Source organism: Cucurbita maxima, unplaced genomic scaffold (genome assembly GCF_002738345.1).
Source record: "Cucurbita maxima cultivar Rimu unplaced genomic scaffold, Cmax_1.0 Cma_Scf00006, whole genome shotgun sequence".
In the NCBI taxonomy this organism is placed as follows: Eukaryota; Viridiplantae; Streptophyta; class Magnoliopsida; order Cucurbitales; family Cucurbitaceae; genus Cucurbita; species Cucurbita maxima.
Genome location: NW_019272022.1, coordinates 6757035 through 6781064, shown reverse-complemented (window position 1 = coordinate 6781064; position 24030 = coordinate 6757035). Strand labels below are relative to the sequence as shown.

Here is a 24030-nt window from a genome sequence, read left to right as displayed (position 1 = left end):
CCAAGTGGCTGGTTGTTATGTGAATTTATTTATTTATATTTTTTTGTGAAGACATTAGCAATTAAGCCATGGCTTCTCTTTGATAAATAGCAATAAAAAATATGAATATAAATATAAATATAAATAGTATGGCTGGTATGGTCGAGCGAAATTTTAACCCAGCTCTTCTCCGAAACTCCTCGTTTACGTATCTGGGATCCATCTCTCCAATTTAGGGTTTTTGCCTCCCTTCCACTTTTCTTCTCTAACTTGTCATAGCACTATCGGCTCCCGTTTTCTCTTGATATTCATTTCAATATCAGCTTCTATTCCGTCGAAACCCTCCCAATCAGGTCCACAATTGTAGCTGAGAACTTCTTCTTCTGATCTACAATGGCTGAACACTTGGCCTCAATATTTGGCACCGAGAAGGACCGTGTCAACTGCCCTTTCTATTTCAAGATCGGCGCCTGCCGTCATGGAGATCGTTGCTCTCGCCTCCACAACCGCCCTACTATTTCCCCCACTCTTCTCTTATCGAACATGTACCAGCGCCCCGACATGATCACCCCTGGTGTCGATGCTCAGGGTCAGCCCATAGATCCCCGCAAGATTCAGGAGCACTTCGAGGATTTCTACGAAGACATTTACGAGGAACTCGGAAAGTTCGGTGAGATCGAGAGCCTCAACATCTGTGATAACCTCGCCGACCACATGATCGGCAATGTTTACGTTCAGTTTAGGGAGGAGGACCAGGCTGCTGCCGCACTTCAAGCGTTGCAAGGGCGATTCTACTCTGGTCGACCCATAATCGCAGATTTTTCTCCGGTGACAGATTTCCGCGAGGCCACGTGCCGCCAGTACGAGGAGAATAATTGTAATCGAGGTGGATATTGCAATTTTATGCATGTTAAGATGATTGGGAAGGACTTGAGGAGGAAGCTGTTCGGTAGTAGGTTCCGGGGTTATAGGCGGAGCCGTAGCAGGAGTAGAAGTTTGAGTCCGCGGAACCGGAAGGACTACGATAGGCGTGAGAGGGATTATAGAGATCGTGACCATCGTGGAAACGGACGGAGCAAGGAGCGTCCAGATAGGTATGACAGAGATGGGGGAAGGAGAAGGCATGGAAGCCCCAGGCGAAGCAGAAGTCCTGTCAGAGAAGGAAGCGAAGAGCGCCGAGCCCGTATTGAACAGTGGAACAGAGAGAGGGAGGAGAAGCAGTGAGGTGTACGTGTTCGTGTTGGAATTTGCCTGTTTGGTAATTGTTCTGTGCTCTTTGTCATTTAATTATGTACCTTACCTTACACCAGAGTACCGTTTGCCCGAATAGGAAGTAGAAATCTTTTCTAGACAAAACGATGGATATGATATCAAGTAGGCCATTTGGTTGTGTTATTTCTCTTTCTAGTTGATGTTGTCGGATATGATTTCTCACCGTTTCTATCTTCGCTTCATCATTCATATGCTTTAACAACCTGTGTTTCTTCTGTTTATGCCAACTTCCTTTCTACTTATGAATTTCAGTTTCTCCTACATGAATTTCTGATCCAGGCAAGAACAGGATAGAAAATGCGTTGGCATGTTAGCTAGCAATTCAAATTCCGATTACTTTTTCTCTATCAGTCGGCTGGGAAGTACATGGAGATGTTGTCCAACTTGTGGGGGAAGGAGTTACATTTGAGTATACGTGAGAAAAAGTGAGATCATGGTGCTTTTAGATCGTTGAGTGTGAAACAAATAAGGTTGTACTGTGTGCTAGTCAAATTGATGAATGTTGATTATGTTAACTAACCGTGTATGGCCTTGTTGTTCCTTGCATAACTAGTTTTGGTAGAGAGTAACCTTCTTTAGATGTTCCACGACTTTTCTTTATATGGAAATTGTTTGAAAATTGTTTGGGTTTTGAAAGGGCCTAGAGATATTAGCGCCTTTTTTCAGATGAATTGTTGTTCGATAGTTATTGTAGCTAGGATAATCAGGCCATATCTATATAACTTGGACTTTCATATTAGATGACAACAATGTTTAGCTGAATGGAAATATGCAGAGGTGAGCAACATGCTGTTGTTGATAGGCAGCAAATGAGGAATCTGGCTTGATTTGATATTTGAATAAGAAAGTAGAGCAATGGATACCTTTATGGGCGAGGGAGAGGTAGAGGCAGAGGAAGATTACCGTGGCCAATGGAAACATGAAGCCGGCTTTATGATAGAGTTCCCATGGACTTCGAGGGGAAAAATGCCTTGGGACTGGATGGATTATATTCATTTTGATATATTGCGTGGATTCTGTCGTAAGAATTGGTGCTTATATATGGATTTCTTTCTTCCCCTTTGCTCTCCTTTTTTGAGGGATAGGTCCTATGCGTTTCCATAGGATGATGGCTTGTGATTGACAAATTAGTTCAGGTTTGGGTGACAAATTAGTTCAGGTTGTTGCTGCACCAATTCCCGTTTAACAATCCTGATGGCAATGCTTCAAATATGCAGAAATAGTTTTGTATTTCTTCCCAACCCAACCACTTTGCATCGTGGGTGTGATGATAGTTTTGTAGTCGGTGGTTAATCTCCGAGGATTTCTTATCATATTTTTTTTGTGAGGTAATGCTGTCAACAAAAATGAATATTTTCATTTGCATTAAAAAAAATATATATATGAAAAGCAAATGTATTTCAAACAACATGCACATAGAATTTGAGGTTTTGCGTAAAAAAACAGTATTTTGGTTTGAAATAAAAGTAGCTCACTTCTTAGCAAATGATTGGTGCAAAATTGATGGAATATGCAAAGACGCACACAAACAAACAATAACATTAAATTAGCAGCAAGAGCATGATACAAAACAAATGTAGGTTGGACGGGTAAAATGAAGTAAGAATGAAAACAAATATAATTGAAGGACCAAAGTTGCGTCTTGTTGTTGCAGTATTACAGAGCAAGAGATGTTACAGGTGTTAGTTAGTTAGAAAGCGTGGTGTGGTTTTGAGGGTTTAGGTGAATGATAATGTTGTTTAGTGATGGGAATGGATAGTGGTGGAGTTGGAGTTGTCATTGTTATCTAATGGCAGCTTGTTTTGGTGTAAATTAGTCTTTTTTTTTTTCAAAAGAGGATTATTTTTTTACGGTGGAAAGTGAGGCGAGGCGTGCAGGGCTGCCCATGGTTAACCACACCGGAAACTGGTTTTGGTTAGACAGTGGGCCGACGCAGAAGTCGGCTCCAAATTTCGATTTTCTTTCACAATCCCCCCTTACACCAATGGCATTGTGGTAATATAAGCCCCCAAGTATGGTCATTCTTTGGTGTACACAGCGCAACACCACCAACTGAAACCAAACAGCGCTTGCTTGGTATCAACGCCATGCGCCTATAAAACGAAACCGTCATTTCCAAGCTGAACCAATACCAAACGACTCTTTCACTCCTCACTCTCTCTGGTTCCTCCGCCCCAACCCTACCAACCCAACTCCCCCATGGACTCCGATTACGGCATTCCCCGCCAACTCTCCGATCTTCAGAAATTCCGCTCTCTCTACCAACCACTGCTTCCTCCCTGCCTCCAGGTTCTCTCTTCCTTCTCTTCTCTCCCTCTTTTCATGCAATCGTTTTTCTCACATGCTGCCCTATCATTTGCATCCCATCTTTTTCACTCACTTCCTCATCCATCTTATCCTACTACTCACTCCATGCTTAGATCTGGCCCAATGTAGTTCGCGTCCCACACCTAAGGATTATTGTCATTCCTGCATATACATTTTGCGTTGCTTATACCATAAACTCTGGATCCTTCCATTTATATCACTACCAATCTATGTTATTAGTTTCATACTTTGATTCTGTGTTGTCTGCCCGTCTTAGCTCATCTTGATTTTCATATCTTTTTATACTGAAGATCGAAACTGCATGCTTTCTTGTGCTGACATAGCTTAAAAAAAATACCAATTTGACAATTGTGGTACTGTGGAAATCAAGCGAACGATAATAAATATTGGAATTGAATAATAAAATAAACTAGTTTGCGTTTCGAGTTGGTGGTCTGGTGCAGATGTACAAAAATGTTAAATTTGGTGTAGTCGCTTACATGTCCTCATTATATCATTCTACAGGGAACAGAAGTTAGGGTTGAATTTGGTGATGCCACTACAGCTGTGGATCCTGCTGATGCTCCCACCATTAGTCGGGCCTTTCCCCACACGTACGGTCAGCCATTGGCTCACTTTCTCAGGGCAACTGCCAAAGTCCCAGATGCTCAGATTATTACTGAACATCCATCAATCCGGTGCGTGCATTTGACGATTAATTTTCATAGTCTACAGTCGCTATAACTTCATATGTTATTTGTGCTTTTGAGGCTACAAAATAGATATTTGTACAAAAAAAACTTCTCTCATTGCTTTGCTACTAACAGGGTGGGAATAGTATTTTGTGGAAGGCAATCCCCTGGAGGCCATAACGTTATATGGGGACTTCATAATGCTCTCAAAGTCCACAACCCGAATAGTGTATTGCTTGGATTTTTGGGTAAGTTTTTCCTCTCGTCTTGGTATTGATACGAGTAAAGCTTAAATGTTCACTTACTCGTGACGTGTGCTTTGATGCTATGAAATAGTCCGTCAGTATGGCATGGTGATGAGTTCTTGAGAACTATGTTGATGTTTAGCGCTTTTTTCTCATACTGCATCGATAATTATGTTCCCTTTCAAATGATTTAAGACTTTTTCTTTCTTTTCTTCTGTGGTCTGTGTTGTTGTCATTTGAATGGCGGAGGTAAATTGAATGAACTGTTATTTCTTCAACAGGTGGCTCTGAAGGTTTATTTTCCCAGAAAACTCTTGAGATAACCGAAGACGTTCTTTCAACGTACAAAAATCAAGGTATGCTGTGTTTTGAATCCTCTGTGTTGCAGATATTTTGATTTGCCATGCTGTATAAAGTTTCTTTACATTAGTGGCATTCATGTTACATAGGTGGTTATGATCTACTTGGACGGACCAAGGATCAAATTCGAACAAAAGAGCAGGTTAATGCTGCACTTAAGACATGCCTAGATCTGAAACTGGATGGTCTTGTCATAATTGGAGGTAAATTTCTTTCGTTGGCTCTGCCTAGCTGTTCTATTCATGTGTGAACTAAATATGAATATCTGGTGGTTTTGAAGGAGTGACATCAAACACTGATGCTGCTCAGCTTGCCGAAACATTTGCTGAATCCAAATGCCCCACAAAGGTAATTTCAGTGAGTTCAAATAAAGATATACTGTTTAACAGACGCACACACAAAATTACTGAAATAGTTTTCAATACTAATAGAAATTTTGAGTTGTTGAGATATTGAACGAGGAGGTTTGGGAGGTGCCTGGGTTTAATGCCTCTATTTGAGCCTCGATCATTAGGCCTTTTTATAACTATGATTGTGGTCTTATTCTTTTGGATTGGTGTCCTTTTTTGTAATTTGCTTTGGGAGCCTCTTGTTCGGGCTCGTTTTTTGTATGCCCTTGTTTTCTTTCATTTTTCTTTTTCTGAATAAAGGTCAGTTTCTTACCTAAAAAATAAACTGTACTTAACTGCAATTTTTAAGTTCTCTTGTGTGTGCCACTTCATCCACGATGTGATATTTCTTTCTTGCTCTGAACTGATCGGACTGAACCATGCAGGTTGTAGGTGTTCCTGTTACTTTGAATGGAGATCTCAAGAACCAGTTCGTTGAAACAAATGTTGGCTTTGACACCATTTGCAAGGTAAAAAAAAATTTCTGATATTTTCCAAGTGGAACTATGATTTTGTTGTATGATATTTTTTTCCTTTTTGAGTCTTTGAAAGCTACTAATACTTTGCAGCAAATTTAAATGAATGAAAAATAATTTCTTATTTCTTTCCAATCTGTGGGTTTTCACTGTCGCTTGCTTTGCATATTGTTGATTAAGCATCATAATATTATCTTGTAGAAGGAACTTATTGTTGATTAAGCATCATGTTATCTTGTAGAAGGAACTTATTGTTGATTAAGCATCATGTTATCTTGTAGAAGGGACTAAACTTAACAATTCTTTTCATCATCAGGTCAATTCTCAGCTAATAAGCAATGTATGCACTGACGCCCTGTCTGCAGAGAAGGTTAGGAAAGAAGTAGTCATTGTTCTACAGTTACATGGATGTGGGCTGACATTGTTTATCTTGCGCATTCCTTCTTTTGCCTTCATATGATAAAAATCCTCATGCTTTGTAAAAAAATGGCGCTCTTGAAAATTTTATTAAGAATTTTTATGTATGCCTTTTGTGTTTCTCCAGTACTACTATTTCATTAGACTCATGGGCCGGAAAGCATCCCATGTTGCTTTGGAGTGCACTCTTCAATCCCATCCAAATTTGGTTAGTTTTTCTTCCATATTATTTTATTTTTACTGAAGTTGTTTCTTTGAAGGGCTTACTGCCATATATCTCGTCTGATTGGCTCTGCTCATTTGCAGGTTATTCTTGGAGAGGAGGTGGCTGCATCAAAACTTACTCTTTTTGATTTGACGACACAGATATGTGATGCTGTTCAGGCTAGAGCACACCAAGGTCTCGTACAATTTATTGTGCCTCTAATCTCATATTTGGTAGTAGTTTTCAGTTGTCTGATCTTGTGAATTATGATCAGACAAGTACCATGGGGTCATCTTACTACCCGAAGGGCTCATCGAAAGTATTCCTGAAATCTATGCTCTCTTGAAGGTTCCTTCTCTCCCTTTCTCTGGTTCATGGAAAGCGGCACCATATATTGACCTTTTTTGTTTAAAAAACTACGTGAAGTACTTCAACGATGTGGCTTTATTTTGCCCCTTTCAGGAGATTCACAGTTTACTCAAGCAAGGAGTTCTGGTTGATAACATTTCTTCCCAACTCTCTCCTTGGGCATCAGCGCTTTTTGAATTTCTGCCACCTTTTATCAGGAAGCAGGTTAATGCTGAAATCTTCAAAATTAATTCCATCTCCAATTTTGTCCACTCTAAGCTGTGAGATCTTAATGTTTGTTGCAACTTTATTGTTCCAGTTGCTACTTGACCCCGAATCAGATGATTCTGCTCAACTATCTCAGGTATTTCAGATGCATGTTTTAGATTAAAAAAAACGTCATGCATTCTTTTAGACAATTGATGTCCTTTGTTTGTAATTTTCTTTAGATTGAGACAGAGAAACTTTTGGCACATCTTGTGGAGGCTGAAATTAACAAGCGTCTGGTAAGACATGCTACGTTTGGTTTTATAAAAAAAGTGTTTTGTTTTTTCTTTTGGTATAAACCTGGAGTCTACTTTTGTAATTTTACTCCATGGGCATCCCATCCCCCTGCGGAGATGTGTAATATTTAATACGACTTGCCTTTGTGAGGGAGCGATAAAAAGTATGCCTATGGTTTTCAGTTATCGGACTCTGATCTTCAAATATTAATTGGCCTTGTTCTTTCTAACTGTTTTCTTTTCTGTGCCTAGTTTTATTGGAAATTTTGTGATTGTGGTGTATTTCATTTCTAACAGAAAGAAGGGACTTACAAGGGGAAGAAATTCAATGCCATTTGCCACTTCTTTGGTTACCAGGCTCGGGGATCTTTACCTTCAAAATTTGATTGTGACTATGCCTATGTATGTGACAATTAACAGTTATGAAGTCTGATGAGCATACCCATTTACCATGAGCTATAATTTAACATTTCTTCTTTTTATTCAGGTTCTTGGGCATGTTTGCTACCATATCTTAGCTGCTGGCTTGAACGGTTACATGGCTACTCTAACTAACCTGAAAAATCCAGTGAACAAATGGCGCTGTGGTGCTGCCCCGATTGCAGTTGGGTTTTGTTCCTTTCATGCTTTGTTTCTTATTGATATCATTTACGTCTTGACAATGCCTACTAACTATTTAATTGCTTCTGATAAAACACAGTCCATGATGACTGTGAAGCGTTGGGCTCAAAATCCTGGAGCGTCATCCATTGGAAAACCTGCAATTCACCCAGCAACTGTAGATTTGAAAGGGAAAGCATACGAGTAAGAATTCTTTGGTTTTCATAATTCTAATGGTTTGACGATCCAAAATAGCTTCACATCACCCACGGCAATGTATTTTGTTTATTATTACAGGCTATTGAGAGAAAATGCGAGCAAGTTTCTTATAGACGATCTCTATAGAAACCCTGGACCACTTCAGTTTGATGGTCCTGGTGCTGATGCCAAGCCTATCTCTCTTTGCGTTGAGGACCAGGATTACATGGGCCGCATCAAGAAACTACAGGAATATCTTGATAAGGTGCGCTTCTTAGATTCTTTGAATGCCTATAACCAAATATTGGTGGTATTTATGTGGTTGAGCTTACTGTGATTTCTGATCGAAGTTGTTACATCTTTCACTTCAGGTCCGAACCATAGTAAAACCAGGGTGTTCCCAGGAGGTTCTTAAAGCAGCATTAAGCGTCATGGGATCGGTGACCGATGTTCTCTCAGTTATGTCATCGAGTTCCTTCAGTGGAAAGGCATCTTTGGAAGCATAGTGAACTTATTTTATGTGATGCTGTTCCGGTGACAATGTTATTTTCTTTAACCTTGTTTACTTCAGCTGGCAGAATTGTTTAGAGGATAACTACTGATGAGTTTTCAATTTATGGTGTAACATGTTTCTGTAATAAGTACCACAGAGGTATATTTCGCAGTTTTGGGAGAATGTGAACATTTTCTTATCATTTTCATATTTAGTCTACAGTGGCTATCATTCATCTGGTTTGTTCCCCAAATGCGCTACTGTGTGATAATTTGACTCGTGTTTCACTTGCACAATGACAATAACAAATATAAATAATGAAACGAAGTGTGAACTTAGTGTGATAATTTGACTCGTGTTTCACTTATTTTTTTATGATTAATGAAAGAACATAGACATGAATAAGAGATTTGGTTGATGAACAAATAGCATGTTTTTCATTAGATCTAGATGCTTAAATTCCTTCTCCATCTCTTTCATCTATTGCAGTAAGTTCCAATATTAGCAAATAACAAAAGCTTCTCAACTCACCGCAATAGTCCAGAAGGAACCAGAATCTTGGAGAGGTCCAAACCATGTCCAACAAGGAAGATCAGCTTTCCCAGAAAAACAAACAAAATATTATTACTATTAATTGCGTCAATATTATAGATGAATACCATTATAATATATCAGGGAATCAACCCCACAAAGTTATTATCATCTCAAACCGGGCATATAAAACAAGTGAGAAGTTGGAGGAGACAACCAATAAGTCGAAATGATAATGTTGATCCTGGACTACCCTAAAGCCAGAAGCAAAGCGGAAAGTGTTAATAATCATGGGAGGAAAGAGCAAAGGCCGGTTTCAGTGTGGACATATTCTCTAGATTTTTAATGCAGGATTCTATGTCAGCATCACCTTACCTAGCGTTGCATCGGGTGCAAGGTGATGCATTCACCAAATGAGTAATTTCTTCGCCATGGATCTTACTCATCTCAGGAAACACTGGAATCAACTTCAAACCGCTTCCAACTTCCACGGAGAGATTCCCCCAACAAAATTATCAACTTTCAAGGTTCCTAACCTAAACAGCCCATGAATTATACAACTCCTCTCTTACTACAAATGCAAGATTCTTGCCCTGAAAACATAAGGAGTCTCTCTCAATCAAACCAAGGAGGCTCACATGGATCCTTGCTCAAAAGGAGCTCGCACAAAAAGTCGGCCATGAAGGCTCACCACGGCAGATGTCTGAAGAGGATCAATTCTTGTGGGTAAGCTCACCACCTGAAAATTTAACCAATCTATAATTCCAACTCCAACAGCCCAACCAATAAATAAAGGCTTCATCGTGTAAAAAACCATACCTTTTTAAAAGGCGTGATGCCCCAAGGATTATCAACCTGCTCAGGTTGACCAGTAATTACCAGACGTCCAGCTGGATCGGATTGAACCCGAACCTGAAAGAAAAGTCAGGTTCATACGATACTATTGCTGAATATTCTTTTTAATCAAATTCTAACACCTGAATGCAAATGTAATTCACTGCATATCCGCACAATAAAACAATTAAAAGAGAGATAAAAAAAAGGACTGCATACCTCCTCTCGTAAAAGCCCTGGAACTAATGCATATACTTCAAAGCAGTCATTCTGAGCATAGACCCAAACAGTCAGTAACCAGTCCAGTTGAAGATGATGCAGAGAACCACGACATGATTTCATAGTTGCAAAGAAAACCATTCAGCAATGGAAAAAAGCAGTGTACTAACCATCTCACGCACATTAATTTTGACCCAATCAGCTGGAGGTCCAACATCCATAACTGTTGTCATCACTCTGACAGATAAAAATTGTTTTAGATTCTATACTCTGAATCAAGCAGGAAAAATGAAAAGGCTACAATCTGTAAGTCTGAATATTCAAAAAATGCTTTAGAGAACATAATGCAGCACTTCAAATATGACTAACTTCACAAAGTGTCATTAAATCTGTATGTTAGTTGGCATAGTCATTGTAACAGCCCAAACCCAAGCCCACCGTTAGCAAATATTGTCCTCTTTCGGCTTTCCCTTTCAGGCTTCTCCTCAAGATTTTAAAACGTGTCTGCTAAGGAGAGGTTTCCACACCCTTATAAGGAATGTTTCGTTCCCCTCTCCAACCGATGTGGGATCCTCAATCCACCCCCTTGGGGGCCAGCGTCCTTGCTGGCACACTATCTGGTGACTGACTCTGATACCATTTGTAACAGTTCAAGCCCACTGCTAGCAGATGTTGTCCTCTTTGGTTGGGCTTTCTCCTTTGGGCTTCCCCTCAATGTTTTTAAAATGCGTCTACTAGGAAGAGGTTTCTACACCCTTATAAAAAAATGTTTCGTTACCCTCTCCAACCGTTGTGGGACCTCACAATCCACCCTTGTAGGGGGCCAGCGTCCTCGCTGGCATACCACACGATGTCTAGCTCTATACCATTTGGAACATCCCAAGCCCACCGCTAACAGATATTGTTTGGTTTGGCACGTTACGTATCGCCGTCAGCCTCACGATTTTACAACGCGTTAGTTAGGGAGAGGTTTACACACTCTTATAAGAAATGCTCTAACCAATGTGGGATCTCACAGTCATTAAGTCTATATGTAAGTGGAAATAATTCGCACTTCAAATATGCCTAAGAAAACATAATTAAGCCATTAAGTTTTTAACTGAGAGGTCTAACCTATACTTGAAAAAAATGAGCAGACAAATTAATGGACCAATTCCCAGATTATTAATGGAAAAGGAAAATTACAAAGGAATAAATATACATATATTTTAGCTATAAAAATAACTATAATCTTAACTGCTTGTCTGATTCAAAATCTGCATCTCTTCCAACGTGGTCTGTGTTAGTTAGCATCTTGTGTTTTGGAAAACCTGGCTCAGGACATCAACAAGATGAAAATACGAAGCATCGAAAACATAAGTAAACAAGATCTTCAAGGATCGTACCAATGTTCTTGAGATTTTTTTCACGCTTAGATGTAGAGCCCAAGTTCTTGTCCTATCAAGGAAAAAACTGAAACAGCTCATTCTACTATTTTTTGAAGACGGCCATACAACTTCGGAACATGTGAAATAAATGATATGTAACTAAAACTAATAAGAAATCAACATGATTCAACTCTCCACAGACCTTTATTATAGGCTCAGCATCCTCGCCATATCCAACCAGACGTTGTGCATGCCAACCCTGCATGGCACGAGCTGCAGCATCCCTTCGGGCCCTACCTGAGCCAGGAGCTTGATAGTAGCCAGTCTAGACGAAAAAACTGGATTTCTAAGTCATAAAAGGAAAAGGAGTTTCCAAAAATCATGATTAAGCCTGCAGGTACCCTTTGTAGTACATTTATAGAAATCATAAACAAAAAATATAATTAAATACGAAAAGCAGCCTACTGGATAGAGAAATAAAATCTACCTCCTTTTCTGTATTTGTAGACTGAGGAAGGGATCCAACAGGTAGTTGCAGTTCCCCCGTTAGTCTTTTATGCTTTTCATACTCTAAAAGTGCCTGCATGTTACAACGATAGCCAACGAAGAGGAAAGACAAATTAAGCACATAACTGAAGAGATCTATAATACAGAGAATAACTATAAAGGTAAGTGAAATGCATTCATATCAGTTATCAGTTATTTAAGTTCTTTTCAGTTCCTATCGCATCATCGATATCGTAATGGCAATTCAAAGTCCAACCATTCAACATTAATGCAGAGAATCAGCTTTAGCAAAAATATAAGTGAGAAAAATAATAATAACCACATAAACATCAGGAAAGTTTCAAGAAGTAGACAACACCTTCTCATAGAAAATGCGAAATGTCCAAGAGACTGTCGTGCATGTTCTGGAAAGAGAGAGAGAGAGAAAGGGGATTACATTAGTTGGAGTAAAGAAGAGTTCGTATTTTATACAAAGATATCCGATAGGAAATCAGAGTTGGATGAAACTGATGGATGCTACTTCTTACTTTGGGGGATGGAAAGACTCTCCAACTTGTCGCCATAATTTAGATGCAGTCACCTACCAAAAGTGTAAATCAATATTCAAAATCTAATACAATGAAAGGGTACCTGTAAATACAGACTCAGTAAGTCTTCAAAATTAGTAACATTACAGTTATAGCTTTATTAACAGTACTTCACTTCTAAAAGCACTAAACAATAAACAATAAACAATAATTTCAAACTTCCAATAAACATCTTAATTCACGTATGACAAAAAGAAGGCCAAAAATTGGATTAAATTCATACGACTAAAATACAAATGCCAAGAACATGCAAGATTTGGAAACGTAACCAAAATATCATTATGAAGCAATGCATATCTACCACATCATAGCCTCCCAATCTAATAACAGCTCTCCATAACCTACATTCCACAGAAAAAAGAATACGTAATTAAGTATACAAACCAAAACATCATATTCTGATGTTCACAAAGCCAGTTGCATTTAAAGTGCCTACAAACTTACTTCAGGCAGTTTAGTGGCTCCCCATAAAACTTAGGAGGCTTAAACTCCAAAGCCCTCTCCCGGTGGAAATTTTCGATCTCCTTCATAAATGCCACCCTATCCTCTGGTGTCCCCGATTCGTCACCCTCAGCCATCTGCATTTAACACAATAACAAAGAGGGAATCACATTACTCAATTCATCTTGCATGTAAGATTCAATCCATTGATTATTAGAGTAGTGATTAAGACGCAATCAGTAGTTGTCGGTTGGCATACTTCAATATCAATCCATGCATTCTTCACGAGTGCCGCACTCTGATTTGCGGCATTTGAAGGCAGAGAGATGTCAGGTGAAATGGGAGGTGCAGAAGGATTATCTTCGTTCCCAATTGGAGGATCAGTCTCCATGGCATCTTCTTTACTTTCAGGCGGTTCATCCAGAGCAACCTCCACAACTTTAGCATCAGCAGCAGCAGCTTCAACGGCAGTATGATCAGGTAAATCCTCATCGTCCTCAATCGGTTTTTGAAGGCAAGGAAGTTCGTGAAAGTCGTTAAACATTGGGCAGGCTGATTGCTCATCTTCTTTAAGGTTCTGATCCTCCTTTGTCACTGCAAATCCTGGCTCCCGAACTTGAACTTGGTTTTGAGCAAGACCTGCGCCGGGGCCGTGGAGCAAATCCTGCCCCGCCTTATGGGTATCGTCCATTTTGCTTATGACACTATCAAAATGATAATAAAAACAAAGCTTATTCCACTGATGGCGACAAAATTGAGACTGTGCGATGCTCCCATAAGCAAGAAAAACGAATCATATAAATGCCACCGATTAAACAGCCATAATAAGGAGGAGAGAACTTCATATGGGTGGAAATGGAAAAACAATCGCCCTCAAAAGATACATATATATTATGATTTTCTATTTTCCAATCCGATAGATAGTCGGAGGAAGGGCATAGAAAAAGAAAAAATTGTTCATTTCCTTCTGTCGGAACAGAAACAAGCAAAATTGGTCCAGAGAAGGCATAGCAGAAAGAAAAGGAAGAAGAAGAGCATAATAGCTCAGAAGCTCGCCTGTGAAATATGGATTACCGAGGATGATGTGACGCAGCAGAGGTATTGAGGGGAGAAGGTGGAGTAGGGCGTTCAATCGTTGTGCAATATACATTGAAACATACAGAGCGGGCACATGCGCGATGAGCAGTCCGCAAAAGGAGCAATCGACATGGAAAGTGATGGAGCGAGATTGATGAAATGGAGGGAAAGTAAAGGAAGTGAAAGGGTTTGTCTCCGGCTGCCTGCCTTGGGGCGCCCGTGTGTATGTTACGGAGAGGTGGGAATTAAAAGGAGCGCTCATATATATGCATTCGGCAATGGGAGTGGGAGTGTTTGCTTGGCCTGTCGTACGCTTCCGGGATTACGCCGTAACCTCTCGACTCTATAAGTCATCTGGTCGGAGAATTATACATGTGCCATACATGTGCCTAAAATGTAAATTAGCTTTCACTAATTTCCAAATTTTCTTTTCCCCCAATGATACGAGATCTCAAAGTTTTACCTTTTTTACTCCTCTCAAAGTTTTACCTTTGTGTGATATAACCTATTGGGCTTTATAATGGCTCCTACCACAGGAGGAGTTGGGTTTTAAAGGTTCTGTCTGGGCTTAAGGCGTGTGCCTGTATGTATATATATGGAGGGGGTCCTGGTGTTGGCCAACAAATTAGTATGATTGAGATATGATATACTCTACCTCATTACTCGACCACACCGTCAAACTGTACTACTGTTTTCTGCCACTTTGCCTTGTCAGCTTGAAATTTAACAAGTGTTGAACAACACGAGATTTCCAAAAGGTAAGCCAGTATTTCTTCACACGAAATACCGACTGATTAAAAACTGGTTTGATCATTTTGGTTACACAACAAACAAAATAGCCATCCCTTACACAACAAACAAAACAGCCATCCCTTTTTCTCTACAATATACTCCAAATTTCTGCTTGAGAAAAGCAACCCCTTCTCTTCTCCTTCCCTTCATGAAGAAAGCCGCTAATCAAATCATCTTCAACACGGCATCAGAGATATGCCTTGTTCAAGTCATCAAAATAAGGATGTTCCATTGCTCTCTTCGCTGAAATACGCTTTGAGGGTTCATACTTCAACATTTGCTGCACAAACCATTCTTCCTCTAATTAGATACCACTACCATCAACACATTTATCCATCTACATATACGAAAACATTTTAGCAGATCACTTACTGCAAGCAGATCGAGCGCTTTATCATCCAAGTTGGGGACAGCTGTTGAAAGGCTTTGGGGGTTCCACTGGGGATACTCGTGCCAGTTCATTAGTTTGCTCACACCAGGCCAAACTTTTTCATTCGGGGTCCCTAATAGCCTGCACACAAAATTCCCACAACATCTTTGTCAAAAAGGTTGACGACCCATTTGTTAACGTTATGACAAGAAGAAGGCAGTGGCATCAGCACCTGAAGATATGAAGGAGCTGTTGCAACTCAGAATCTCCAGGAAAGAGCGCCTGCTTGGTGGCAAGTTCGGCTGAATTTATCAAAAGAAACAAGTTTACGATGCGTATACATGGAATTCAGAAACAAAAAAATTATAAAAAGCTACTAATTACGGGATAGAAAGATACCGAATATGCAGCCAACAGACCATATATCTACAGCAGTGGAGTAATGAGTAGCTCCCAACAGAACTTCAGGAGCTCTATACCAGAGGGTCAGTATCTGGAGGACACAAAACAATGGATCGTTCTAATTCTACCACGCCATGTGTAAAACACAACTAGAGAAAACAGAAACTCAATATATATATATATGACTTGCCTCGTGAGTATACTTCTTAATTGGCAAAGTAAATGCTCGAGCGAGTCCAAGGTCTGCAATTTTGAGCATCATAGTCTTTCGGTCCATCAAGAGATTGTGTGGTTTCAGGTCCCTGAAATAAAATTAGAAGCAGAGAATTAGATTGCGTTTACTTCACAACTATCACTACACTATAGTCCCAAGTAGAGTGAAGATTACCTGTGCAGGATTCCATGACCATGGCAGAAGGCAACGCCCTTGCAGAGTTGGTACATCAGACTCTTCAAAGTAAAACAGAAATGTTAAACTCTATGGGCGATTGAGATGGGCGATTGAGAGGCAATAACATAGCAGTAATTTCTAGATAAAAATGAAAGCTAAAAACAGCATTTCTCCGTACCTTGACAGTGTTGACGGGAATGCTTTCTCCCGTATGACGAAAACTCTTGATGAATTTTTTCAGATCAGTATCCATGTATTCAAACACCAAGTAAAGAACGGTTTTCCCTTCCTTGTTCTGCCCTTGTTTCACATCCATCAACCTGTACCAATTCGTTTATAACGATCATCAGAAGAGAATTGACAGTTGACATGTGGAGAAGAGAGAAACAACAAGATCATCAAGAACCAGATGTGCAGGACCCCAAATTCAAACTACAAACAAGATACGGAACCCTAAAAAATTCAAACCTAATTTGTACGGGGACCCAAAATCGAAACAATAGTTAGATCGGTGAAAAGAAGAAAAAAAGCATTGACGATCCAAGAAATAGAAATCCAAAATAATTATTATAACCCTAAAAATTGGAAGCACACCAAAACACGATTTTTAGGAGAAAAGAATCGATCAAGAGAGAAGTGAGAAGGGGGTTACCTAACAATATGAGGATCCCGAGAAAGCATTCGAAGAATTGAAACCTCTCTAAGAGTAGTGGGAGGAACACCTTCCTCGTCCTCGTGGAGGCGCGTCTTCTTAAGCGCTACAATCTTGCCGGTGGCCTTCTCCCTTGCCCTATAAACTTTGCCATAAGTTCCTTCTCCGACCTTCTCTAGCTTCTCGAACGCCTCCATGGCTGAAACAGTGGTCGGCCCCTTCTCCATTTCTGTGTCTCTCTGAAACTGAACTTTCTCGCAAAGACTCTCTCCCTTTCACCACGGAAAATGAATGGAAGTCTGATGGGAGCGTCAGATATATATGAAACTTCGGGAGGGACTTGTGACCGTTGTGCTTGCAGATGCCAACGGTTATATGTTTTCGAAATTCAAATTCTTAAAGTTCACATAAGCGCTGTCCCTCCACGTCAGCCCAATTTCTATTTATGAATTAATTTTTATCATACTCACCTCTCCCTTAATTTCTCCTGCATTCTAGATAAAATATTAAAATTTAGGGCCTTAAAAATGGTAAATCTCAAATTAATGAATTTTTTCCCTTTTTTTTTTCAATTTTTTATTTTTACATTTAAGTACAGTGAATAATTCACTCTTTTCACTAAAAAAGAAAATGAAATTACGTTTCATATTAGACATATAAAGAAGTAAATTACTTGTATATTCATCCATGGGTTTGATTTTATAAGTTATGAAATAAAAATAATTAATTTTTTATTTTGGATTACTTTCGTTCTTTGTATAAAAATTATTTACAAGTATTCATCAACTCCCATTTACAAGGATTTCTTGATCATTAGTATAAGAAATTATTTTGCTGTTTTATCGAGTATAATAAAAAGTTGAAAATTTAAAGCCTATGCAATAATAAAATTATTTTAAATCTAAATATCATATAAAGAAAAATTGAAATTAGTATAATAATTTCTAAATTTAAACTACAGTAAATATATAAACGAATAAAAAAAAAAAAAAAAGCAGTCGTAAATATGACTAAATCTAAATAAATGTCAGCATTTATTATTATTATTATTATTTGAAAGACGGTGAAAAAAAGATAGGAGGGCATAATTTAGAATAATTAGACAGCGGTCTATTATTGAGGAAGTGAGTATCCAAAGCCGTAAAGCAATATAATTAATGATATTATTTTTAAATACCAAAATTACCCATCGGTTTCTTTTTACACATCCACGGATTTCTCGTCAAAATATTATTAATAATTAAAACAATAATAAATTATCACCAAATATTCAGAATTCCTGCATTTCTCCAAGAAAAAAAGAAAAAAAAAAACCCTTGGGGCTGAGTTGCTTTTCGTTCCGAAGCCTTCCAATTTCTTTCCCCTTGTTGTTTTTCGTCTCTGCTATTTTTCGTGTATTATTGGTAAGTTTATTGGATTTTTCTAATTTTTTTCCCATCTTCTTCTCATATTTTTAGTCATTTTTGTATTTTCGGAGAATCTTTTACTGTGAAATTCAATTTTTTATAGAAAATAATTTCTTACTGAATCATGTGGGTTTTCTTCTTCCTCAGTGGCGACTGTTAAGATCTGTGGTTGAAAACTATAATTTTGTGCAAGTTTTGACGCTATTAGGGTTTGTTTTTCTTCCACTTTTACTGATTCTGTTCCGAGTTTTAAGGTCGGGTTGGTGGCTTTAGGCATTTTCAGTATTATATAATGAGGCGCTTCTGGATTTTAATCCCTATTTCTAAATTCTCTTTTCTTTTTCTTTTCTTTTCTTTTCTTTTTTGGAAAATTCACATTTCCCCCACTAAATAATTATTTCCCCGACACTGAGTTACCGAGTGGAGTCAAAACAATTATTGTTTTTTTTTTTTTTTTGTTTTTTTTTTTTAGAATTTGTTGAAGCTGTAAAATCTTGTGAATGGTTGNCCGAACTTCTCCGAGTGTTGCACCCTGCAATTTGTGCTTCTTTTCTTTTTTCTTTTTTTTTTTTTTTGAAGATGGATTATGTTTGTTTGTTTGTTTGTTTGGTCAGGGACTGGGACTTCCCTGTATGGAATTTTGATTCCAGCGCTGGAGAAGAATGACGGGATCTGAGACCGGAGTGATGACCAGCGGCGAACCCTTCACCATCGGTTTCCAGAAGAGTCCAGTACAGTCACAACAGTCGGTCTTGCCTGGCTTGCATTTGCCCTTCGGCGCCGACGGCGTCTACAAGCCCGCCTCCTCCGTCTCGCCCACCTACCAGTCCCCCGGCGTCGGTGTTTCCGGTAATGCCGGTGCCGATGTTTCTCCTCGTGAAGCTTTCGTTGGCATGAATACGCAAAGCGAGCCTGTCAAGAGGAAGAGAGGGAGGCCTAGGAAGTATGGGCCAGATGGCAGTATGGCAGTGGCCTCTGCAGACCCCTCCGCCGCTGCAACTCAGTCCGGTGGAGGTTTCTCTCCTCCACCCACTGGCGTGACTCCGTCGGGAGGATCAGCCTCTCCAACTTTGAAGAAAGCCAGAGGCAGACCCCCTGGCTCTGGCAAAAAGCAGCAGCTGGATGCCTTGGGTAACTCTACATATTCCACGTCCTTTTGGTTTCCTGGGCATTTGTTTTGGTCACAAGATTTTTTAATGATATAATTATTCAGCTTAGTTAATTTTAAACTTACAAGTGGGCTAACCGGTTAAGCACTTTTGACCTGTTCGTCTATATTTAATTTTCCAATGTTATAAAAAGAATATACAAGTGCAACTGTCGGTGGTTCTCGATAAACTAGAAGAGGCAATTAGCTGATTCTGCTTCCTTCATATCTAAAATCATTGCTCTCTGCCCCTCCCCATTACTGCCATGGCTTCTTTCTTTTTTTAAGTACCTTCTGCCACTGAGTCTTGCCTTCACAGGCATGTCAATTTTAGAGTCTTGATTCTTCAGGCTTAATTTCAACTTTGATAATGCCATTACAGGCTACAGCTTAAAATAATGTATGATTGTAATTGTAGGATCAGCCGGAGTTGGATTTACCCCACATGTCATCACCGTGAAAGCTGGAGAGGTTCATGTTTTTGCCTGTTTTATTTTTCTTTCATTGCTATTTCAACCTTGTTTTCTTTGTCCACCTAATTGAATGAGTACATCACGTTAATGTTTGGACGTCTTATTATGAAAACTTCACGTTGTATGTCCATCATGGAAGGTAATCAGGTGCAATCAATGTTAATTTGAATAACCATTGCGATGTTTTGATTAATGTGCAGTTATACTCGATTTCATATTTTAGTTAGGACTGCAATCTGAATTTTTGTTATGTTTTCCAGGACGTGTCTTCAAAAATAATGTCAATCTCACAGAATGGTCCTAGAGCTGTTTGTATTCTTTCAGCAAATGGAGCTATATCCAACGTGACTCTACGTCAACCAGCCATGTCTGGTGGAACCGTGACTTATGAGGTTCGTTCATCTGGTTCTTTTCAACTGAAGTTGTGATTTAGTACGGCTTCCATTTTGAATACTTAACATTTTCTTGTGCGGATAACAATTTATAGTCATTGAAGAAGTTAGTCCCCAAATTAATAGCTATTTGAGAGAATTGATTGTTAAACAGACCTTGTTCTTGGTTTCTATGGGATTAATAGTTTCGCTGGAATGTGGGTAGGTTTATTGAACCCGGGTTCATTTATCACTGTTATTAAACGAACTATGGTGAAGTAAGAGAACATAAAAAAGATTTTATCCAATGGATTTGGAAAGGGATGGAAAGAAAACTAATTTCCATAAGGCTAATTGCTTTTCTCATATTTTAGTCTGCCTCTCAGTGGTTCGCCAAATCAATTTATTTGGAGTAAAATGGTTCAGCGGGGCGTTAGAAGCACAATTCAAACATGTTCATGAATTGAGTGATGATGAAGCATTATTTGTTGTGCAGGGGCGATTTGAGATTTTGTCACTATCTGGGTTATATCTTCTCACCGAGAATGGTGGTCAGCGTAGCCGAACTGGGGATTTAAGTGTTTCATTGTCTGGACCAGATGGTAGAGTTTTGGGTGGTGGGGTGGCTGGTCTTCTAACGGCAGCCTCTCCCGTTCAGGTACATTAGCTTATCCCACGACAGTGTTCGTACTTCTCTATCACAATACTGTTCATTGTTTTTAGAACGTTTTTCATTTTTCACATCGGCACTGCTCTCGTTTAGTGATGTTGTTATTGATTATGCATTGGTTGTTATCGGGTTACCATCGGATTAATAGGTGGTGGTGGGGAGCTTTGTGAACGATGGGGGGCAGAAGGAGTTGAAACAAGCAAACCAAATAGAACAGCGGCCTGTTACTGCACCACATAAACTCGCTCCGATCCGTGCTGGAATGACAGGGGCGAGCAGTCCGCAATCACGTGGGGCTCTCAGTGAATCCTCAGGAGGGCAAGGGAGTCCGTTTAATCAGAGTGGTGGAGCCTGCAATAACACCGCATCTTGGAAGTGAAACTGGAGCTGCTTCGTTAACTCACTTGATTTGCTAATAGGGCGGGCCAGCCAGCCGGGAGTTTAGTTTGGTGCTCTATTTTCTAATTTGCTTTAGATGCACCCGTAGTTCTAGCTAAGCCTTAAAAGGATGATGTAACTCTTTCCAGATTGGGTTGGCTTGGATGGATCCTTGCCCTTAGTATCGGTTAGGAATTAGAAGATTGTGAAATAGTTGTGTTGTTTTGTTTTAGAATTACAAATAATGAATTTATTGAAATTACAGCCGTTGTAGCATCGATGCTATAAACTCAAGATTATCACAACAACAGGCTATATTTCTTCTCTCAAATTCTCCTTTACATTTTCTCAAGTTTTATCTTACAATGGTTAGAAGTAACGCGAGTTCCCCTATTGACTCCTTGCTCTTCTCAACAAGAAACGCAAGGAAAAGTAGCCTAGAGCAAAAGTTTGCCAAAACCATCCCCTGGAGTTAGCAGGATCGACCTTTCTTGCTAAGAACCATGCATATATGCTCTCACCAACGTGCAGTAGAAAGGCTACAAGAAACACCATCCTCACCACTTGAATCGACCTAAAGAACAAAAGGCTGATAGCTTTGAAGAATGGAACAGGTCCAACGTCTGGAAGGAAAGCTGCACTAAACAGCATGCTCATTCCAACAACAGAAAACAGCCACGCATATATTGTTGGCCCATCGAGGCTCTTCCTCTTCCTCTCCTGCCAATATGAGATGGTCGCAGCCATGCCCTCCTTCGAACTCACCATTGGAATATAGCCCAACTCCTCCTTGGCTTTAAGATGCGAGAAATAATTGCTGATGCCAACCTGTGGCGATATAGGCAAACAACTAATTAGGATTCAGAGGAATTGATTAAGAACTGTTGTATTAACTCAGCATGGAATCATTCTTCACACTACGAAGGAGCATTATTGGGATGGTCAAGGAGAGAATTCTTGGTTGCAAGTCGATGTCCAAACATTCAGTAGGGCCATTTGCATGTTAGCAGACACAAGCATAAAAGAATAAAACAAAATAAACAAACCTTGTAAATCTCAGCGGGAAGCATCAAGGGATGTGGAAGCCACCATCTATTCAACCAAGGATATAATATTGTGTACAACGCAGCAAAAAACTTCCCCAAGAGAAGAGCTTTAGAAACAGGCATGTAAAACTTTGGCCACTCATAACCTAAGCTATTGAGCAGTGGTTGAACGAATTCAAAGGAATTAACTGGATAACCTGATAAGAATAGAAACAGCACAGCACGACATTAAAGCAATCTACAAAGAGTAGATGGGAGGGTTGTAAAACGTAAGAAATTCTGTGGAGTTACCATCTGATACATAATACGGCTGGCCAGCAGCTATTGGGCCTCTTCCTTTACCAGGAGTATCATCCAGAAGCCCCATGCTTGCCAATACTAAAGCAAGCACGAGATTATCCACATAGATCCAGTCTGTTTTAACACTTGGTTTCCCAACTCTGAATGGTAGCAAGCCTAACTTTGCTAAGGAGACAATCCTAGGAAAATGCCTCTCTTCCCCAGGTCCGTAGATAGCACAGGAACGTATAGCACAGGTGTGAAAACATTTGCCATCCCTGTCCTCCAAAGGCGAAGCTAATGTTATTATACATTCTTGCGCAAGAAAGTAAAGACTAATGGTTGCAGTAAGCGCAATCCAATACGAGTAAACAAACCAGAAAAGCCAAAACCACGGAAGTAGAAAGTAGTGATTTCACTTACTTTAAGGGGCGCCCGTTGGTCTTCAGAACTAATCGTTCTGCAATGGATTTACTTCGACTATATGCATCAACGTGATCATCAATTGGGAAATAAGGTAATCCCTCATTTCCGTTAACAATCTCTTGACCTCCAAACACTACATTATACGTGCTCATATATATAAGCCGTCTAACGCCGTGCTCCAGGCAAGCATCCAAGACATGGCATGTTCCATTAATATTCACCTCATCAATGCGACCGACTTGAAGCATTTCTTTCCCTGATAATCCATATGCTGCTAGGTGGAAAACACAATCAACACCACGAAGAGCTCTTTCCACGTCCTTTTTACAGGTAATATCCCCTACATGACTGCAAGAGTTAGCGTCGAAAGAAGCCTACTGTCGCACACAATTTTACTCTACTACAGAGAGAGAGAATCAAAGCCAGAAAAGAGTAAAGTAGAGACAAATAGCGACAGGACGATCAAAGTGGATGTGTAAGGCAGAGAGATTATAATAGCACCGCCGAGGAGAATCGCAAAATAAACAGTAAAAGGGGGTCTGAATTGCAGATAGGGATGAACCTTGGATGATGTTGACCCCGTGAATCTTGAGGTCATCGGACCAAGGAGAGGCAGGACGGAGGTCAAAGGCTCGGACCTGGAGAGCGCCTCTACGGACAAGCTCTAAGCAGAGGGCAGAGCCGACGAAGCCCAATGCGCCGGTGACGGCGAAGGTGTTGCCTTGGATGCCTTGGTTGGCGGTGAAATGCATGGCGTGTGATGGGAAATGGAAGTAAGGAAAGTGTTGCAGAGAAGTGAAAGAAGAGGAGGGGAAATTGAGTAGAGAGATAGATCCAACCCTATTCCAATTGGATTCTTCTGTTGTACGCTAAATTTTTGGTGTCCAACTAAAAGTGGTAGCTTTAATAATTATAATTTTTATTATTTTCTAAAAAAAAAAAGAAAAAAAAAAGCTGAGCAGTCAGGTTTAATAATTGTTCTTTTGATTTTGTAACACATGACTACTACTTATCTACAAAAATAAAAAATAAAAAATAAAAGATATTGATCACAGGTGGCTTTCACATCAAAATCATCAACCAAGATTGCTCATACTTAAAAGGGTGGTAAACAATCCCCATTCTTGATATATATTGCTCAAATATTTTTTTTTATTAGATTCCTAAATTTATTTATTTT

The 24030-nt window shown here is 39.6% G+C and overlaps 6 protein-coding genes across 12 annotated transcripts; 3 read left to right on the top strand and 3 right to left on the bottom strand.

Annotated features, from left to right (window-relative positions):
- Positions 1-136: 136 nt before the first annotated feature.
- On the top strand, positions 137-2335 carry LOC111480904 (splicing factor U2af small subunit B-like). 3 transcript variants are annotated; one of them, XM_023126135.1, is made up of 2 exons: positions 137-1237; positions 2027-2335. In XM_023126135.1, exon 1 carries the CDS (start codon positions 373-375, stop codon positions 1201-1203), a length of 831 nt encoding a protein of 276 aa, XP_022981903.1. In that variant the 5' UTR covers positions 137-372; the 3' UTR covers positions 1204-1237; positions 2027-2335. The 3 variants fall into 3 exon arrangements, with proteins under 3 accessions (XP_022981903.1, XP_022981902.1, XP_022981905.1); XM_023126134.1 differs by lacking the exon at positions 2027-2335 and adding an exon at positions 1531-1896; XM_023126137.1 differs by lacking the exon at positions 2027-2335 and adding an exon at positions 1504-1896.
- Positions 2336-3361: 1026 nt separating this feature from the next.
- LOC111480954 (pyrophosphate--fructose 6-phosphate 1-phosphotransferase subunit alpha-like) lies at positions 3362-8737 on the top strand. Its single transcript, XM_023126194.1, has 19 exons — positions 3362-3540; positions 4084-4256; positions 4386-4498; positions 4777-4851; positions 4945-5058; positions 5136-5203; positions 5631-5714; positions 6037-6090; positions 6265-6345; positions 6444-6537; positions 6617-6690; positions 6805-6915; positions 7010-7054; positions 7140-7196; positions 7491-7595; positions 7681-7797; positions 7894-7997; positions 8091-8256; positions 8363-8737. Exons 1-19 carry the CDS (start codon positions 3451-3453, stop codon positions 8495-8497), a joined length of 1860 nt encoding a protein of 619 aa, XP_022981962.1. The 5' UTR covers positions 3362-3450; the 3' UTR covers positions 8498-8737.
- A 371-nt stretch (positions 8738-9108) lies between these two features.
- On the bottom strand, positions 9109-14392 carry LOC111480982 (AT-rich interactive domain-containing protein 6). Its single transcript, XM_023126230.1, has 14 exons — positions 14027-14392; positions 13230-13674; positions 12974-13107; positions 12831-12870; positions 12470-12522; positions 12301-12346; positions 11923-12015; positions 11638-11760; positions 11454-11505; positions 11306-11378; positions 10239-10305; positions 10069-10119; positions 9835-9927; positions 9109-9754 (listed from the first exon to the last, which is right to left on the bottom strand). The coding sequence occupies exons 2-14, from the start codon at positions 13659-13661 to the stop codon at positions 9650-9652; spliced, it is 1362 nt and encodes a 453-aa protein (XP_022981998.1). The 5' UTR covers positions 13662-13674; positions 14027-14392; the 3' UTR covers positions 9109-9649.
- Positions 14393-14769: 377 nt separating this feature from the next.
- Positions 14770-16934, bottom strand: LOC111481074 (cyclin-dependent kinase B2-2). The gene is made up of 8 exons (XM_023126387.1): positions 16655-16934; positions 16181-16322; positions 16000-16061; positions 15802-15913; positions 15609-15702; positions 15442-15511; positions 15212-15350; positions 14770-15119 (listed from the first exon to the last, which is right to left on the bottom strand). The coding sequence occupies exons 1-8, from the start codon at positions 16879-16881 to the stop codon at positions 15027-15029; spliced, it is 939 nt and encodes a 312-aa protein (XP_022982155.1). The 5' UTR covers positions 16882-16934; the 3' UTR covers positions 14770-15026.
- Positions 16935-17922: 988 nt separating this feature from the next.
- Positions 17923-21423, top strand: LOC111480880 (AT-hook motif nuclear-localized protein 10-like). 5 transcript variants are annotated; one of them, XR_002717945.1, is made up of 7 exons: positions 17924-18057; positions 18675-19191; positions 19626-19678; positions 19941-20072; positions 20548-20709; positions 20870-21210; positions 21278-21423. XR_002717945.1 is itself a non-coding variant. In XM_023126098.1 (7 exons), the coding sequence occupies exons 3-7, from the start codon at positions 18723-18725 to the stop codon at positions 21098-21100; spliced, it is 1047 nt and encodes a 348-aa protein (XP_022981866.1). In that variant the 5' UTR covers positions 17924-18057; positions 18208-18314; positions 18675-18722; the 3' UTR covers positions 21101-21403. The 5 variants fall into 5 exon arrangements, 4 of the variants coding, with proteins under 4 accessions (XP_022981867.1, XP_022981866.1, XP_022981865.1 ...); XM_023126098.1 differs by adding an exon at positions 18208-18314 and having other exon boundaries at positions 20870-21403; XM_023126097.1 differs by adding an exon at positions 18208-18333 and having other exon boundaries at positions 20870-21403.
- Positions 21314-23732, bottom strand: LOC111480879 (short-chain dehydrogenase/reductase family 42E member 1). The gene is made up of 5 exons (XM_023126094.1): positions 23413-23732; positions 22848-23190; positions 22437-22702; positions 22146-22342; positions 21314-21927 (listed from the first exon to the last, which is right to left on the bottom strand). Exons 1-5 carry the CDS (start codon positions 23600-23602, stop codon positions 21490-21492), a joined length of 1434 nt encoding a protein of 477 aa, XP_022981862.1. The 5' UTR covers positions 23603-23732; the 3' UTR covers positions 21314-21489.
- Between the last annotated feature and the right edge of the window lie 298 nt (positions 23733-24030).

Bases quoted from the DNA above. Each gene is read 5' to 3' on its own strand.
- LOC111480982 (XM_023126230.1), bottom strand. From the start codon at position 13,661: ATGGACGATACCCATAAGGCGGGGCAGGATTTGCTCCACGGCCCCGGC. The intron at 12,523-12,830 runs GTAGATATGCAT...CACTTTTGGTAG, and splicing joins GATTGGGAGGCTATGATGTG to GTGACTGCATCTAAATTATG. The intron at 12,347-12,469 runs GTAAGAAGTAGC...CTCTCTTTCCAG, and splicing joins GAGTCTTTCCATCCCCCAAA to AACATGCACGACAGTCTCTT.
- LOC111480879 (XM_023126094.1), bottom strand. From the start codon at position 23,602: ATGCATTTCACCGCCAACCAAGGCATCCAAGGCAACACCTTCGCCGTC. The intron at 23,191-23,412 runs GTTCATCCCTAT...GCAGTCATGTAG, and splicing joins CGGGGTCAACATCATCCAAG to GGGATATTACCTGTAAAAAG. The intron at 21,928-22,145 runs GTTTGTTTATTT...ATATCGCCACAG, and splicing joins TTCCCGCTGAGATTTACAAG to GTTGGCATCAGCAATTATTT.
- LOC111480880 (XM_023126096.1), top strand. From the start codon at position 18,723: ATGACGGGATCTGAGACCGGAGTGATGACCAGCGGCGAACCCTTCACC. The intron at 19,192-19,625 runs GTAACTCTACAT...TTGTAATTGTAG, and splicing joins GCAGCAGCTGGATGCCTTGG to GATCAGCCGGAGTTGGATTT. The intron at 20,710-20,869 runs GTACATTAGCTT...TCGGATTAATAG, and splicing joins CGGCAGCCTCTCCCGTTCAG to GTGGTGGTGGGGAGCTTTGT.
- LOC111481074 (XM_023126387.1), bottom strand. From the start codon at position 16,881: ATGGAGAAGGGGCCGACCACTGTTTCAGCCATGGAGGCGTTCGAGAAG. The intron at 16,062-16,180 runs GTACGGAGAAAT...TTTACTTTGAAG, and splicing joins TTCCCGTCAACACTGTCAAG to AGTCTGATGTACCAACTCTG. The intron at 15,703-15,801 runs GCAAGTCATATA...TGTGTCCTCCAG, and splicing joins TTAAGAAGTATACTCACGAG to ATACTGACCCTCTGGTATAG.
- LOC111480954 (XM_023126194.1), top strand. From the start codon at position 3,451: ATGGACTCCGATTACGGCATTCCCCGCCAACTCTCCGATCTTCAGAAA. The intron at 4,499-4,776 runs GTAAGTTTTTCC...TTTCTTCAACAG, and splicing joins TGTATTGCTTGGATTTTTGG to GTGGCTCTGAAGGTTTATTT. The intron at 7,197-7,490 runs GTAAGACATGCT...CATTTCTAACAG, and splicing joins CTGAAATTAACAAGCGTCTG to AAAGAAGGGACTTACAAGGG.
- LOC111480904 (XM_023126135.1), top strand. From the start codon at position 373: ATGGCTGAACACTTGGCCTCAATATTTGGCACCGAGAAGGACCGTGTC.